At 45.0% G+C, this 17,610-nt stretch overlaps 1 protein-coding gene across 1 annotated transcript; it reads right to left on the bottom strand.

Annotated features, from left to right (window-relative positions):
• Window positions 1-348: 348 nt before the first annotated feature.
• LOC120899750 lies at window positions 349-15,854 on the bottom strand. The gene is made up of 5 exons (XM_040305932.1): window positions 15,190-15,854; window positions 8,847-9,389; window positions 3,185-4,537; window positions 1,950-1,958; window positions 349-1,676 (listed from the first exon to the last, which is right to left on the bottom strand). Exons 2-5 carry the CDS (start codon window positions 9,362-9,364, stop codon window positions 551-553), a joined length of 3,006 nt encoding a protein of 1,001 aa, XP_040161866.1. The 5' UTR covers window positions 9,365-9,389; window positions 15,190-15,854; the 3' UTR covers window positions 349-550.
• Between the last annotated feature and the right edge of the window lie 1,756 nt (window positions 15,855-17,610).

The following is a 17,610-nucleotide window of genomic DNA, read 5'->3' as shown; positions in this document are numbered from 1 at the left end:
GTTAAATATCTGGGGGTTATTCTAGACGACAGATTGACTGGGTATGATTAGGTAAATTATTTTGAACGACGTCCGATTCCACCACTTGCTCGTAAATTTTTAATTCATTCAAAAACTCCCTAAGAGTAATATTATCGAAATATGGATATGTATATAGAAATGTTCTATTCGGATTGTGCCCAAAACTGAAATTAAGCATAAAATCTTTGCTTCATAGCTCAATGATAATCATCCACTAAATGCCGGTGTCAAAGCTATCTCGTTGATTGGTATGCGATCCTGTGGCATGTGAGTAATCGAACTTAACCAACCAGTGAGGTACTACTGTATTAATAACCAAACAAAACGAACGCCTGCTAAATATGATCTTTATTGTATGCGCAAAAACACTGCTCGAACTAACATGCGTGTCATGTCACTATGGAATGTGCTACTTCTGTAAAGTTTATTCAAACTGTTTGTCTGCATTAGTATGAGGTCTTGTCGAATTCGCAGAAATCAGAATCATGCGGTCTATTCTAACACAATTTCGCTCATTCTAACAAAGCGCTCATTTCGGATTGTAAATGTTTCCGTAGAACAAGGGCAGTCTGGTCGTTTCTTCTCGAATCAACATCATGAATGGTCCGTTCACGATGAAGTTAATCTGGGACGAGATACGATCGATAAGGGTTGCGGTCGCAGCACCGCCCTCCGTGCCGCGCTCGTTTACCGTCAAGTCTACTTTGTGCAACATCTCGTTGACAAAGATCGGGTCATCCTTCGACGGAGTAAATGCATCTCGACGTCGCCGTCGCCGGAATGATTCGATACAGCACACGCACGTTTTACCACCATATGCGCAGTGATCCTTCAGACACTCGCCCCGATCGATATTGGACCGTTCCTCTATGATGCAATCTGGGATCTGCTGTTGCAGCAGGAGTATAGCGTTTTCCTTCGTGTCCTGCAGCACTTCCAATAAATCCAGTGGGTCGCCTCCGAACCGGTCCGTAGTATTCGAAGCCAGCAAACGTTTTAGATCGGCTTCGTTCCGTTCGAACAGCGTGTACACGCCGAGCTGCTGCAGCACATTTTTCAAGCTGATTGAGTTGGAAATGTGCATCTTGGGAAACATTACCGTGACCGACTTCATCTTCATCTTCGTGACGATATCGTTGACACGTTCGGCGGTAATTTTCGACTGCATCGATTGTACCAGCTGGCGGGTCGAGTTCATCGGCATGAAGATGTACATGGTGACGTTCTGACGGTACGGCACACCGAGCACGCGCACGTTCTCCTCCTGCCAGAAATAGTACGGCATGCAATGGCTTTTGGCCATCATCGGAATGTCGAACGAGTCCGGCCCGTCGGGTCCGTTCGGGAAGAAGCGTCGATTGCGGGTGGCCATCGGTTGGAAGGCTTCCTCCCACAGGCCGCGGAAGTACAGCGTGTTCACTATCATCAGGATCGTGTCGGCACTGATGTGCGACACAATGTCCGCGATCCGGCCATGCGTCTGGTTGTGCACCCAGCTGTTGATGTACCGCACCGAACCCGTCTCATCGCCGACAAAGTCTAGCGGCTTCAGTTCGCTTTGGTACAGATCTTTGGCCAGCTTGTCGTAGCGCTCATCGAACTTTGTGCCCTTCTGGGAGAAGATACCGTTGCCGATCTGGATGAGAAGATCCACCCTGTAGATTGAATGAAAAATGCTACATTAGTACTTTATTGTCGCTGCACAATGTGTAGAAGGTTGTGATAAATTTCGTTCAGTTTGTAAATCTTTTTTGTCGTGCAAAAGCATATTATGAGATCTATGGCTAGTAATTTAGTTCGGCGTAAGATACCTATAACTTTAACTATGCATTTAGTGATACGTGTGTATCTTTTAGTAGTTATTTTTACTTATTTTATACTCAAAGCACCATATTGCTGTACTCAATATATATGCTTCATTCCATTACTGCTGCTGACTAGGGAATGAATCCAGATAAAAGATCAGAGTAGGTTTCATAGTTGTGGTAGGAGGAGATATGTTAAAGAACAGGTCAAAAGCAATAGTTTCGCGATAAGTGGATTCATAATAAGAGTGAACTAGGGATGCAAGTCAGAACCGATGTATATTTGGAACTAGAGATGGGTAAATCTGATTCAGATTACTGAATCTCCATAGATTAATGAATCTTCATAGATTTATGAATCTTCAGTGATTCATATGAATTTTAATATATCTTTGTTCATGCAAATATTTATTTTGATGTATGAATGTTATGAATATACACTCTCGAATCTCTTTTCATTGTACTTCACTACATAAACAATATCGATTTTGTAATAATCCATATTACATCTGGTTTTCGCTGTGCTTCTTGACTCGTTTCACTGTGTAACGAGTGTTAACTTGGCCTTTTATCCGTGTCTCGCCAAAACGATTGCTTAGTACAACATGATTGCTGACCAATGTTTGTCGTGTTCGCGGGCTCACTCATCCGAAAATCTCAGCTACAAGTGTACTGTATTCTGCAAACGTTGACGCTTTAGATTCATGAATCTTTAGAGATTTAGGATTCAGGATTATTAGGAGATACAGGAATCTCTTGAGGTTCATGAATCTGTAGACATTTATGAACCTTTGTTTCAAGTTTTTGAGATTCATATGAATCTTTGAAGGTCTAGGATCTTGGAATATCTATAGAATCTAGAATCTGATAATCGACAGACTGAGGACCTTCTTTAAGTCTAAAACATCATCGAGTTAAGTTGTGGAATCAGGAAATGAATTCTATGGACACAACCCAACAAAATAGACTGAACAAACAAGATATTGGGAGTACCCCATAGTACAATAGCACATTGCAATTGCGTCGCAATTGCCCTGTAACAAGATTAACTTAACCAACAAACTCAAATGATGAAAACAACACAATGTATCGAATAATGTAGACTTATTTATTGATCATTCGGCCATTACACTCAGCATGGGTTAGTATGTCATAGACTGTTATTTAGTTCTCTTCATAATAAGCAACTTTAGTCAGTGCCGCAGGGGCATCTTCTTTAAACCTTAACGCCATCGTCAAGCTTTCTTTAGTGGCACGATCGCAAAAATTGCACTATATCAACACTGGAGGTAAAATTGCGCTTGCTTCAGCTTTACTCACTGCTTCTCGCTATAAATAAGCGAACTGCTCTCGCTTCTTAGCTAGATGGGTGGTACACGGGACCGTAGAAGAGCGGCAAATTGGTTTGATCGTTACGAATCAGCAGCAGGAAGGGAGCCTCCGCCCGGAACACCACGCTGGTTCCGGAACGGTTGAGCGTCACGATTGTGGCCGCCCCACCCTCCGTGCCCGTTTCGTTCACGTCCAGATCGACCTGGTGGACCGCGTTGCTCACGTACAGCTGTTGGGCCGCGCGTTTGCTGCGCCTTCGCAGGCCCTTCTTGCCTACCGGGCCGTTCTCCTTCACGATGCGCTTGTGCAGGATAAAGTCCTTGCTGCTCAGTGGACCCACGGCCGTTGCCGCCTGCTTGCTGCTCGGTACCTTGTAGCTAACGTCGCGCTTCGTCCGCCCAACCCGGCCGGATGGTCGGTTCGTCAGTGGAACGAACGACTGCGAGGTAGTTTCGATCGTTAGTGGCTCGGTCGTGTCTGCAGCCTCCGGTACATCCGTGGTCTGGTCCATCGTTTCGTTTTGGAAGCGTGAAAATATCAACACGTCATTCAAATTGTTGCCGGGCCTGGTCGACGTTGGTCTGTTTTCGTAGTCGGCAATGTTCGCAGTCGGGCGCCACTTCGCTGGTGTTGTTGGTGCTTGCACCCGGTTAATGAAGGTATCCGGTTGCGACTCCTCGTTCAGCATGGGCGACAGGTTGCTTCTTTCCGCTTGGAACAGGGAGGAGACGCCGAGCTGCTGCAGTACCCGCTTCAGATCCATCGTGTTGCTGATGTGCATCTTTGGAAACAGTATGATCGAGGTTTTGATCGCCATGTTCTCGATCAGGTCCTTCACTACTGCACTGGTCAGCTTCGGGATGAGCTGCTGCAGCTTGGCCCGGTTCGAGTTGTTCGGCATGATTACGTACATCGTGCTGACGTTGTGCTTGTACGGTATCCCGATGATGCGTGCGTCCAGCTCGACCGACTCGTAATACGGGAAGCAGCCACCGTGCGCCATCATGTCCACCATGACGGGCGGTTGGCCCTTGCCATCGGGATAAAATTCGCGCGGCTTGGTCGCCCCATCGATGAACGATTCCGCCCACAGGGCCTTGAAGTACAGGGCGCTCGCCAGCACCATGGTCGTGCTGGCCGGCAGGGCCGACGGCAAGATGTTGGGAATCTTCCCGTGCGTCTTGTCGCTCACCCACTGATTGATCAGCCTCGTCGAGCCGGACGTGTCGAGCTCAAAGTCGAGCGACTGCACCTCGGAGCTGTAGTACGTCATCGATTGGTTCCGGTACGTGTCGCTCAGCGGGATGTTGCGCTGGACAAAGATACCGTTGGCGAGCGTAATTTCGTGCGCTTTCCGATCGCGATTCGTTGGCTGCTGGCTACAAAGAAAGGTGGTGGAAAGAAAACGACAAGAAAAGAAGAAGCCATTCAGAATGTGCTGCTGATCCACGCTTTTTCGATATTCATGGGCTGCGAAATGGGTAACTATATTACGGGAGCGCATTGGTTACTCGCCCCGATTAGCATAACCCCGGGGGGTTTTCCCAAGAATATTCGTCTGTTCACCAATAGGTTTTTGGGTTCAGTGCACTGACTGAGCATGTTGATGGCAATGAACCGTAGAATCGTGTCAAACTTGTTTTGGGTAACAGACGATACACCATGAGAGAGCATCTGAGTACGAACGAAACAACGTTCACATAGTAGTACAGTAGTACAACACACACACACATGCATATACACTTTTGTGTGGAAATTGTCAGTAAAATTTAGTAATGCACGAATCTTATAGCAGGAGAACATGTTAACGCGAGGAAAAAAAAGATTAACCGAAATTGACACCCGAAGCTCATTAGTACCCGAGAACAGTGAAAACAAACATTCGCAAAGTGCTGAAATTTACAGTGAAATTATAGAGAAAGTACAACGACATACTCACCGACATTATATTTAATAATAAGTTCATTGTTATCTCACTTGTTTTTTTCACTCATTTGAATGTTAAATGCTATCCAAAGGTAGACACGCACACAAGTATGGGGGGTTGTGCAAATTCGCAACTTTGAAAGTTTTGGACAATTTTGATCGCGTCTGTTGAAATATATAAATTTTCATTTTTTACGATTTATTCTACTTCGTAGGCACAATAATAACAGCACAACAGCATATGATCCAGAGTGTGTGTGTGTGTGTCATGCATATTTTTTATAATTAAATAGCTAAGTTTTACGCATACCAGAAAAAGTTCGTCTTTTCTTTTTTTGTAAGAACACGGAGGGAACATGGGGGAATCGAACCATAGTAGGCTTCATCACCACACACTGCACAGCAGTAGTGTTCTTTCATCATTGGACTACCGAGGATCGCCACGTCTGCCATTGCTAAATGAGTATATAAACCAGCTACGGCTACACTCTAGGTTTGAAGTTTTCGCTGTGTTCGTTGCCGCTAATCAATTCGTAATTTAATTTGATTTATCCGAATCATACCACGCAAACCTCTTGAAATACCAGAGTGATTCTCCTTTTTTAATATGGTCGGAAAAACCAACGTCTGACCGGTTCGGGTCGCAGGTGTCAGGCGAAATTGAAAAGTCTCCGACCATCACGGGCCCGTGAAACTTGCTAAACTTGTTTCCAAACGTTTATAGCGTTCATGGGGGGAAGCAGAGTTTCGGTTTTGTGTAAAGTGGTAAAGTGTTTTTTTTTGGTTTTTTTGTTGTCGTTATAATACGATCCGCAGTAACACTCAATAGGCTTTCAACAGAACAACAGAATGGAATACTGGGCAATATTTGTGAGTTTTGGTTTATTTTTATTTAAATTATACTGTCTGGGATATCCCGGGAGTGGAAGATTTCCCGTTTGACTTCTCAGTCCCAACCCCGCACCCCCCTCCCCCCCCCGTTCAGCCCTATCGCGTCTCACTCTAAAGAATACTGTCGGAAGGTATCATTGCTAGTGTGCAGAGCTACCATTTTGTTCCGGTGCCATACCATTTTGCTGCAGCGCTGCGTGCTACTGGCGGGGATCGTACACGGCCCCATAGAACAATGGCAGTTGGGTTCGATCGTGGCGAATTAGTATCAAAAATGGACTGTCCACCAGAAAGGAATAGCCGGACCCGATACGATCGATAAGCGCGGCAGTAACTGCGCCTCCTTCCGTGCCCTGCTCGTTGACATCCAGCGTCACGTGGGTGACGATTTCATTAACGTATACAGATGGAGGCGACTGCCGTTGTAATTCTGTTCGTTGTTGCTGCTGCTGCTGTAGCTGGTTCTGCTGCGGCTGTTGCTGTTGAAGTCTCGTGTGATAGTCTAATGTCTCCTGTTTTGTTTGATACGGAGTGGCTTGTTCGGAAATTCTTAATTGTGTATTTTGTGGGTTTGGTCGCTGCTCCTGCGGTCTCAGTTGGTGTAATTCTGGTTGCAGTAATAACGTTTGTTGCGGTTGTGCACGTGATGGTGCGGTTTGGTACTGTTGAGAGGGTGAATAATATTCAGGAGCTTGACGCTTCTGGACATGCACAAACCAACATCTTCTTGGGTCAATGCAAGAATTGTAAACTGCGTTCCATTGGTAATGGGATTTAAAAGTGCAGGTATTCCTATCGTACCGTGGAACAGGTTCGCAAACCAAATTCGATGGTTCGGTACTGTAAAATGGTCGAGTTGGAAAAGGTGTAGTATTGTAGGTTATGCTCTCGTCTCCTTCGAACCGACTGCCGATCGACTGCCTCGGTCTACTCGTGGTCGTCCGATACTGGGTCGATGGTTGTGCGTTTTGCTCCTTTGCAGTGCAGCAGTAACATAACTTTTGGAACATTTTACAACCGCTTTGCTGTTCACAGATGTCACCGCTACTGTACTCCGGTTGGAAGCGGTAGCTTGGTTTGATGCAGATATGTGTGTGTACTGGAGATGAGCCGAAGCTATACTTGCAATCCTTAATGGTCTTCTCATAGTAATGCGCCAATAGGTGAGCTCCACAGCCGGTGTTGTCGTCATTGGTTGGTATTCGGTTGCACGAACACAAATCACCTGGCATCGGTTGGCAGTGCTCGATCAAACGGCAATCTTGAGCGGGTGTGGTCGATATGGTAATTTGATTGGCCTGGTTGAAGTTTGTCTGTGGTCTCGCTGGCTGGGTAGTCTGCACGGTTGACGGTACAGTGTTCTGTCGCACCGGTGGAGTGGTCGTTTTCAGTGCGGACGGTCGCACTTGTGCCGCACCGCCAGTTGCAAACTGGGTCGGTGTAGTAACTGGCGCTCTATCGGCGTTGCCAGTAACGGGGGATGATGCACCGGGCTGATCGTCGGCGAAGATTTTGCTCAAGTTACTCCGGGAAGGATTGAAGAGATCGCGAATTCCCGCCCTTTCCAGCACGCTGCTGAGTAGGATGCGGTTCGAGATGTTTAGCTTCGGCAGCACGACCATTACCTTTCTCACGACCATTTGATCGATCATCCAGTTCAGCTGGGGAGCGCCCAGCGTGGCCATCTTCTCCCGCAACACCTGTCGGTTCGAACCGTTCGGTAGGATGATGTACATGGTCGATTTGCCCATCTCGTACGGCAGGCCAATGATGCGAACGCCATACTCGGCCGTCGCATTGTAGTACGGGAAGCATCCCGACGTTGCCATCGTTTCGACGCTGACCGCCGGCTCCTGCTGGCCGTTCAGGAAGAACGAGCGTGGCCGCGTGCCGTACGGCGAAAACGTTGTCTCCCACTGGGCCTTAAAGTACAGCGCGTTGGCCACGATCATGCGCGAGTTGTACAGTATGTCCTGGGTGACAATCTCTCGAATCTTGCCGTTGGTTGCTCTCGAGCACCAGTCATTAATGTGCGCCGCGGCACGGTTCGGTTCCCGCTCGAAGTCCAAATTCTCGACCGTACCTTGGTAGACCCGTTGCGTCACATTGTGGAAGCGAACGCCCGGCTTGAGACCGCGCTGTAGAAACACACCGTTCGCTATGGATATCTGTTGGCGGGGGTATCTGTTGGATATTCGGGTGAGGGATATGGGGTGGTTCGCAAGAAAATGGATGAATAAAACCCTCTCTTACATGGGTTGCGTCTACTTGCGAGAAGAAATATTGACTGTTTGATTTTTTTAAAATCTCGTCCCAGACAATCCCGTACAGTCGGCAAGAAGGCGATTTAAAAGTGCAATGTGAAAGCGCAGTTCAGAAGCTTCCGCGTGGTTGCCGTGTTACCGTCCGAATGAGTGTTAATGCAGAGGCATGAGATACAGTCACTGATACATTAAAAGCTTTTTAATAGTTGCCTGAGCGGTTAGCTACAGTGTTCTAGTATTCACCACCACCTTGACGCTCGTAATGTGCATTACTGTTAACAAGTTGTGCCTTAAAGTAATGTAGAGTTTCCGGAACTTACATTTCAAAAACCTTTTCTTAAATTAAGTGACAACAGTGCACCTTAAAAAATGGCATTTTGTCCCAGCAACGACCATTTTGTTTTGTTTTGTTTAAGAATCTGAAAATTTCTAAAGGCTTAACAAACATCTTAGACACATAGAGAGACAGTAAAAAATACAAAACACGTGCACCAAGCGAAAAACAAAATGGCACCAATATAATGCTGATAAAACGCGTGCTTACTAATACTAAAAAGTACTAATGGTCTTTCGAGAGAAAAAAGGGATAGCTCAAAAGCTAACTTACTCATTGCTTGGCGACTGAGAGTTGATGAAATCGTCCTCCTCGTCTTCTTCGTCCTCGTTGTATCGATTGCACTTGTCGTTGAGACGCCAGGTCACTAGCGGCTCCAGGCTCGGATCGTTCGACACCAGGTCCTGGAACAGCCGGCCGAAGCTCAGGTGTATATCCTGGAACGAGAGCTGCCCTGTGTTCAAGCCCATCACCGCCAGCAGCTCCTGTTGCGTTTGGCCGCCCGATCCGAGCAGCAGCAGCGAAAGGGCGCCCGCAATGCTGACGGGGGAAAAGATTTCCGTTTTGCTTTTCTGGTTCGACAGCGCGTTGGCAATCTTGGCGGCCAGGTTAGTGACACTGTCCGACACCTTCTTCGTGTTGGCGGTCGGTGCATGCAGCCGGTTCGCCTGCTGATCGGCTGCCGTCGGTTTCGCCGGTTGGCCTCGATTGTTGGCGGCACTGACCGCGAGCAGTGAGCTGACGAGCAGCACCAACGCCAGCGTCCAGCCGGCGCTGTAGTGCGAACGCATTTTGATCAAATAGAGCAAGTGCGTGCTGGAAACAAGGAGCAAAATAGAGAATGAGAGAGAAGGAGAGCGAGAGAGAAAGAGAGGGAGAGAGAGATTGAAAGAGAGAGAGAGAGAGAGAGAGAAAGAGATATAAAAATAATGTAGGTTGATTTTAAATCATTAGTATGATAATGTGTTTCAAAACATATATTTATTTATTTATCTTTTTATGATATCTGGATATCCTCTGATGTTGTCTGAAGATGTACACTATACCCCTTCAAAAGCTGGAGTCAAAACGATAAAAAACTAAGGGATGGGTTATGGACGACCCAGTGGACCGATTAAAATCGTCATTCAAATAAAATAATTAAAATCTTAGAGCCATAGACGACATTGGTTGATTACAGCTGTACTATTAACCCCCAAAAGTGAATATAGAGGAATACCAGCCACGAAATGAATTTCTTTTAGATCATCACAATAGGAAGCTAATCACGATTAGTTTCAAATTGATAACATTTATACCACACCCTCTGGTTTAAAAGTCCCATAACTTTATTCCACCTGTCCCAAAACTCTTGCTGAGCAGTTGTCCGAACTCAACACGTCCTGAGCTTAAGTCCAGTTTTTATGGCAAGCAAATGAATCCACCCTCCCTCTTTACAGTGTACCGGGCAACGAATGATCAACTTAAACGAGTATTGCTCCGTTTACCGGGCGGGCTGCGTTATCGCGGGTAACGCTTGGAGAACTGGAATTAATCAGACGTCATCAGAAAAACCCACAAGTCTACAGACCGCGCACCACAATGAGACACCACGACGGCGACGATGTTGGCGATGACGACGTTCACGACGTTCACGACCGACAGGTTGAGGAAATGAGCGCGAGTGCCTATTAGCACGTTAAAGCTAGCGAACAAATTCGACTCATTGGGATTGAAGTTTGTGTTTCAGTTTGCCAGTGAGGTTGGCATTAGAAAACTAGCAGCTGTCAACTTTAAAAGGCCACTGTTGCTTTAAATCTATGTCCGAAATCCAGACTCAATGGAACAGCGGAAGATCATCCGGTATTCCGGTTACCGATATAGCTACGCGATTGGCTATGCAAAGCCACCGTGTAGTGGTGGTGCTAAGGTCAACACGACAATCGCTCCCGATTGAAGGTCATCCTGCTTTTTGTCGTCTAATGGACGCACTCACACAAACACAGTTTTTTACCAAGGTTCCTTCGAGCACAACAAAGGTGACGATGATTTCACAAAACCGTAGAACACTATACATTCGTTCCCTGAGCCGTTTCCAGCTGGTTTGTGTGCGTGTGTGTACTGCAGCGAAGGTGTAAAAGAATGCAAAATGCTGTATATCTGGAGGGATCTGCTCTACCCGATATTGGTCCGGCGCCTGGATTTGTCCACTTCGGTCTCAGAATTTGGGTCGAACGTCTTCACGCTCGCACTGGGTGGAACTGACTGGTTCGCGCGCGGCTAGCAAAATGTTTTCAAACACACACGCCCGCGGAAAAAAAGATGTTCCACGCCCGCCGCCGGTGTCGTGCCGAGTCCGCTCGTAACCGGTTGGCCGGTTGGTTTTTGTTGTGGTTACTGCCATTAAAACCCACCGGTTTCGGGCATCCAGGGTCTCACTCAAGCGCATTATTTGTTCGGCAGCTTAGCGTCTTCTTCTAACCGTTTCCTATTCCGTACCGCTCGTTGGCTTTTCTCTTCTTCCACTCTCCCATGAGTCAGATGTTTTCAACATCTGCCTGGCCAAATTTGACAAATGTCGATACTTGTGTCGTTTCCCATCCCTCCGCACCGTTCACAAGCAAGCGAATGCAATCGGTGATTTTCACACCGATTTTTGTTATACCCATGAGCACCTTCATGCGTTCTTGCCGAAAGTCAGTGACATTAAAGGTAGGAGGTTAAGATTTGGGATTAATGCCAATCAAGACGATAGATAAGGCCAGATGAATCTACAAGGCCAGTTCTCACAAGACTTTGAAACAAAAAACCACGAGGTCATCGAGATCTTGTGCACATTTGAAAGCGCGAACAATATCAACATTACAAGAGTAATTTTGCAACATCATTGTTGTTGCTTTTTAGGGATAGAAAGGCAAACACACCTACTTCCTGAACCATCACGGATCGCACTAAAAGGTTGTCAGCGAATGACCGCTGAAAAGGAGACATGTACCTTTGACGTCATTAAGCAGATAACTGCAGAAAAAATAGTTGGATGAAAGAATAGTTGTTGTGTAAGTATAATATTTATCAAAAATGCTTTGTAATGTAACTAAATTTAGAAACTAAGCCAACGTTTAGTTTCATGTGCAAACAGAAAAGAATGAAAAACATTAAGCTAGTCAATGTTCATGTCTTGGTGTTAAAAAGCCTCATCCTACAAACCTATCATAATGATCATCATGGGTTCAGCTTTTAGCGGCGCCGAGCAGAGCTAGTGCTGGGTAGCTCTTTTGAGTGAGCAGAATTTAGCGCTCCTACTCATTTGAGTAAACGGAGAGCGTGATGTAGCGCCGCAGTGAGCATAGAGTCGTTTGTTCGAGCCAGGGGCGAATTTATGTAACATGGTGGAAGAATGGTAGAGAGCGAGCATAGAATTGTTGCCTCACCCGTTGATCCAAAGAAGGGGCATAAGCAGTGCAATGTCTTAAAACAATAATATGTTTGCCATTTTATGCGGTTTTAATGCACTATGTACAAAACCATTCGTATTGCAAGCAATTGGTTGCAAATAATTTACTGATCTGCTGAAAAGATGTAACTTTTTTTTCAATAAATTTACTTAAATATTATGTAATGATTTAAAAAATCACAAGGTAGTTTATGACCTTCTTGAAGTGCCTTTGTATACTACGGCGCGCAACACATGGTTCATTTCGTTCATTTGAGAAAATTTCGCACACCTCTTCCCCCTCGCTCCCTCTCCTACACAATTAAGTAAATTGAGCAAAATGTTCATACCGCTCATGTCGCTCTTCGCTATGCGCACATTTTACACATCGTTCACCACTAAGAATGGAACTGTTCGTTTTTTTTATATGGAAGTTACTGCTCACTCTCATTCGGATGAGCAGAGCTATTTAGCTAGCTCCTTCACACACAACTAGTGATTGGAAAAAAATAAGTTTTGGTCGGAATCGATTCTAGCTCCGAAGTTTTTTGGAATAGATTTAGTTTTGTGGAATCGAGTAGGTCCGGAATCAGTTTCCAAAATTCTTTTCTGGAATCGGCTCCGGAATTAGAATCCGGAATCAGCTTCGAAATCGGCTCCGGAATCAGAATCTGCCTATGACTCGGGATCGGATCCGGAATCAGAATCGGGTTCGGAATTGACGCCGGTATTAGAATCGATTTCAGCATCGGAATCGGTGCTGGATTTGTTTCTGTACACGGAATCAGTATCGGGTAGGTCCAATTCGGAACTTCCACCACTACACACGACCCAACAATGCGCGCACTGCTGTCAGAAATCAGGAAATCAAAGATGCCATAAATTACGACCAAATGCAATTTTAAAAACTTGTTCATCGCTGCAATTTTAACGGAGTTTTTATCCATTAAACATCCATGTGGTTTATTTGGAGCCATTTAAGGAAAGACCCTACTAGCTCCGAAAAGCTCTAAGCCTCGCCTTAAATTATAAACAAATGCATTCTTATGTACTAAGGGCAATTGTAAAAATGTTTGTCGGAACAGGCTTATCGATATTCCGAATGTGCGGGGTTTGACTGTTATTTCCATGCGTTTAAACGAGGCTTGAGAGACTTAATTACGTAATTTATGGATGACCCCTTACAATCCTAGGCTGGCTATAGTAGAAGCATCCAATAAGAATAGTTCCGTTCCTGTGTGTAAATTTAGTTGATTTTGGTTGATTTGGTACACAAATAATTGTCATCCTAGGCTTTTACGCGAATAGCACAGTTTGCCTGTGGCGGAATATCACTATAAAAAGCTTCACTATATGAGTTTAAAAACTTAATTTTCTAAAATGTCACTTTCACTGCCTTTTTTTAAAGTTCTTCCTTAATCAAAAAACACTCATGAACCGGGTTGTATTGTAGATGAGGCAAAATGAAACGCGGATTAAACAATGAACCACATTACATCGTCTAACAGGGAGCTACAGCTCCGCTCCCCAGTGCCAGCTATAATTGATGAGATTATTTTATTTTTTCCGTACAAAAATCCTACAAATCTCTAGGAACCTATTGTTGTGACCTATTTTCTGACCATCCAAAATCATGTAATTCGAGCACTATTCGTCTTATCAGTGCGCTATGTCTGGTTGGTACATTGATTAGCTAAGGATTGTTTTAATTAAAGTATTGTTACATAAAAAGTGGAAATTTTGGTAAATGTGTTTAGAAAATGATTGCCTACTATACCAATATTGTTAAATACATTCAACTTGGTAAGTTTAATCCCATACAGCACAAATAAACACGTAAAATCATTTTCAAAGATAAAATTAATGTCTATTTTAGCCATTTGTAGAGTAGGTAAAATTCACTTTATGCGGCCATGTATATGACTAATGTTTTATTCTTTTTTTGCAAAATGCAAAACTATCTAACGACATTGTCGCCTAATGATAATCAAGGCGATTCTTCTTCGAAACAAAGTCGAACTTTTTTGAAGGATTTCCAGTTGAACGTGGAGTTGACTAGCTGGTGTTAGTAAAATGAAGCCAAAAATTGCCGTATCGACTGTGCATATGTCAATGTAAAAAATCCATTTTACTATGCATTTAATCAATTATTTCTCAGCCGTACTTGAAGCTTTGCCTTTTTGCACATTACGCGCATTACTCAAACGAAGGCCCTTGTGCATTTTTTGGGACGCTGCGTTGTCCATGAATATTTCATTGTGATAACAGAACTTGTGTCATTGGGCATCGTTCATATGCAAATAAGAGCCCTCGTAGGTGTGTTTCATGTTTGCTGTTAACATTTGGCAACTTTTCCTTTTCTGTATAAGCATGGTTAACAGGGTGGGAACGCTTTCTTTTCAAACGAATTTGCAAAAAGGAAGGGAAATAAAATTACAACCACCAACACACGCTTAACATCAATGCGGAATAAAGTTGAGTTTGAGGACGTACCGGTGCCGCTTGCTGCTAAAAGCGACAACCGGTTTTCTGTGGCCCCTGCCACAGCCACTGACAGCTATGACGCCCGCATCTGATGCCATATCGCAATGCCGTCAAGGGCTGAAGTTCGTGATCTTCGCTTCGCATGATAATAAGCTAACTGTACACTAACATCTGCCCCGTGCCTGTATTTCGTTGTCTCCTTCCCCTCTCTTCGGTAGACATCGGTTGTGAGTGAAACGTTTCAGCACATTAGCACTCCGTTTTTTTAACCGTTGGCGAAAGGTACGAAAAATACAGCAACACAAAATGATACACTGTATTTTCGGTGAGGGATGCTGACGGTCGCTGTAGTGCAGCGTCCCTGAACTCACAGCGACAAGGTGAAAAACGCGATCGCCCGCAAGGACACGATCCGCAGACCCTGAAAGGGCCACAAAAGGCAGGGCAAGTCTGTGGTATCTACATTTGTGCAAAGCAAGAACATTCGTTAACCTCAGGCAATAATTGGTCCAGCTCCAGCAGATTCCTAACTACGGCGTTTTGATTCTGCCTCGTCGTAGGGAAGGGAAACGTTAACTAAGCGACAGAGTGCACGCTTTTCGATGACCTCTCTGGGGAATCGGCTGATAAGACCAGTTAGTGTGTGCGTGTCGCGTCATCCGATAGAATCAAAGGAAACACTTGTGACATGTTGAACTAACTGTTAAACTGTTTTCTTACCGTGTATAACGTAATGCCCAGATGTAGCGGCTATGTCCAAAGCACAGGACGGGACAAACTATTTCGATCAAATGGAAAAATGTTCACTTCCGTTTTCGCACCAAACACACATACACACATACACACACGTACACTCAGAAATCGTCAAACAATAAAAACTAGTGAAATACACTGTAGCACAGGCGTGAGGCGAGGACAGGATTGCCAAGTTTTTCCAGTCACTGGCCTATCCGCTTTCTTATCCTTCCGCTGACGTGGACTGAACCGTGGCCGTAGGGTCAATACCACTGTTTTAAGGTGTGTACGGGTTTTTCACTAGCAAACCCCGAGCGCGAGACTGGTTACCGCCGTTCACGGCCAACACATGTTGATTAACAGCAGCGGCACACGAACTGGTCAAGAATGAGCGGCGATGCCGTTTGGTTCTACGCCGCACCGTATCTTCTAATCTCACAACCACAGCGGCGTCCGCACCGTACACATGCACTCGCACCGCATCCAAACACACTGCGGGCGGTAATCTTGAGATGCTCCCCTATGCTCTCCGCGAAAGAAAGAAGACAAAACAAAAAGAACACACTCAAACACACACACATACACCAGAGAACTCTTGTGACCACCGGGTACGCGGATCTTGTGGGCAACCTATCCGAGATCTGGTTTGCCGAGCACTGGAAACTTGTCCGACCGGTGCGAAACTTTAAACCGCCACCACCGTACGGCCGTGTGTGTGTGTGTGTGGGTATGCCCGTGATGTACAAGTTCGCGGGTTCGGGTCCGATCATCAGAGCATGCACATATTGCTCGGCGCGAAACGAGACGAAACGATCGCTGGGCGGACGAATGTGTCATTCCGCGCCGGTTCGATGCAGAGGCCAGCGCGCGAGCGTATTGCGAGAGAGGCGATCGCGTTCGATGGCGCTGACATCTTGGTGGTGCGCTCCCAGTACAGATGAGTCCGTGCCGGTGGGCCCGCGGAGTCAGGAGTCAGGAGAGTGGTGGTGGCGGCCAGCAAATGCTAATGCGCGAACAAAACAAAAAAAGCGTCTGCCCTATTGTGTTGTTTGTTCGTTCGAGAGTCATACCGTAACGGGGTGGCTTTTGGGAAACGTTGTCGCGTTGGTTAAACATGGACTGCAAAAAAAAAGACCACCGACTATCGAAAAAAGCTGTTGGGAAATTCCCAACCATTTGCAGATTGATCCGAACGGAAGTAGCGAAAAGAACTATGTGGGGGGCATTCTGGTTTGTAGCGTGGGGTGGCTCAAATTAGACAGCGTTTGTTTAACCAAATTCGTCATTTGTTTGCGGTGCCTAATTGTCTGTGTTGTAGATGTCATCAATGTCATCAGTGTACTCATGTTTCCGAGGAACTAGTTCAATGGTTCTTTTAATGGTGCTTCGTAATGGTACTTATGTGCTCACTTGAAGGTTTCTCTACCATTCATCACAGAATAAAAATTGGCGGTAAAGGCCTCTAGTTAATTGTCTGCTCCGTTTTGTTTATTTCATTTTGTAGCTATTTGTGATTATAATTATGTTTTTGTACTTTTTACATTCAATTTTTATCATTAGACCTCACGGTGCTTAGCGATATGTTCTCCCGTGGCAACCAGTTTCAATAATTAGCTAAATTTCTCGTTGACCTGCTCACTAACTTCGTCGGGACATGGCCTGGTTAACAATAGTTCTATGAATGTTCAGTCCCTGGCTAACAGAAGCTAGCAATAGCACTGAATGTGTCTATACTAGTTACCTCAATCAATTAACTTTTCTTTAATTTACAAACGTGACCGACAGATGCCCCTCGAACGCCATCGAGATGTGTTGGTTGAATCGAATGGTTTTTTTTTTCTAATGGAGTTTAAATCAATTAAATCTCTATCATTGTGTCGCTGCATCATCGTGCTTTGTTACAGTCGGGAGATTAGAACCTCACATCATTTTCATGTAACAAATCCTAACATTTTCTCTTCTACAAATGTCATGTAATTTATGGATATGCTATGATGTTTTTGTGACCGAAAGAAATAGGTGAAAACCGGGTACCTAATGAATTATATGAATAATGTGAGTTAGCATATAAGTGCCAGTATACAATGGGTGTTCAACAGACCTTTGTGATACATCTGAAATATTTACTAAACATATTGCATCCATCAGTTCAATAAGTGGTGGCATTATGTGATGAATGTGAAACTACACCATGGTGCGCGTATAATGCGTTCCGAAAAGCATTACCGTGCCTTGCGTGTGGTTTTTTTTTAATTTTACCTAAATATCTGAAAGAAGTAAACAAATACAAGCTCCTCTGGCGGAATCTCAGATACACTGGCTAGCGGACTCCTTTAAAATTAGATGGGATTGATTCCCATTAAAAGCATACCCAGTATGAAGGACTGATTATCAATTATGTGAAAC

The sequence above is a fragment of the Anopheles arabiensis genome, chromosome 3 (assembly GCF_016920715.1).
Source record: "Anopheles arabiensis isolate DONGOLA chromosome 3, AaraD3, whole genome shotgun sequence".
NCBI lineage: Eukaryota > Metazoa > Arthropoda > Insecta > Diptera > Culicidae > Anopheles > Anopheles arabiensis.
The sequence above is the reverse complement of the archived record's forward strand: the minus strand, read 5'-3'. Positions and strand labels throughout refer to the sequence as shown.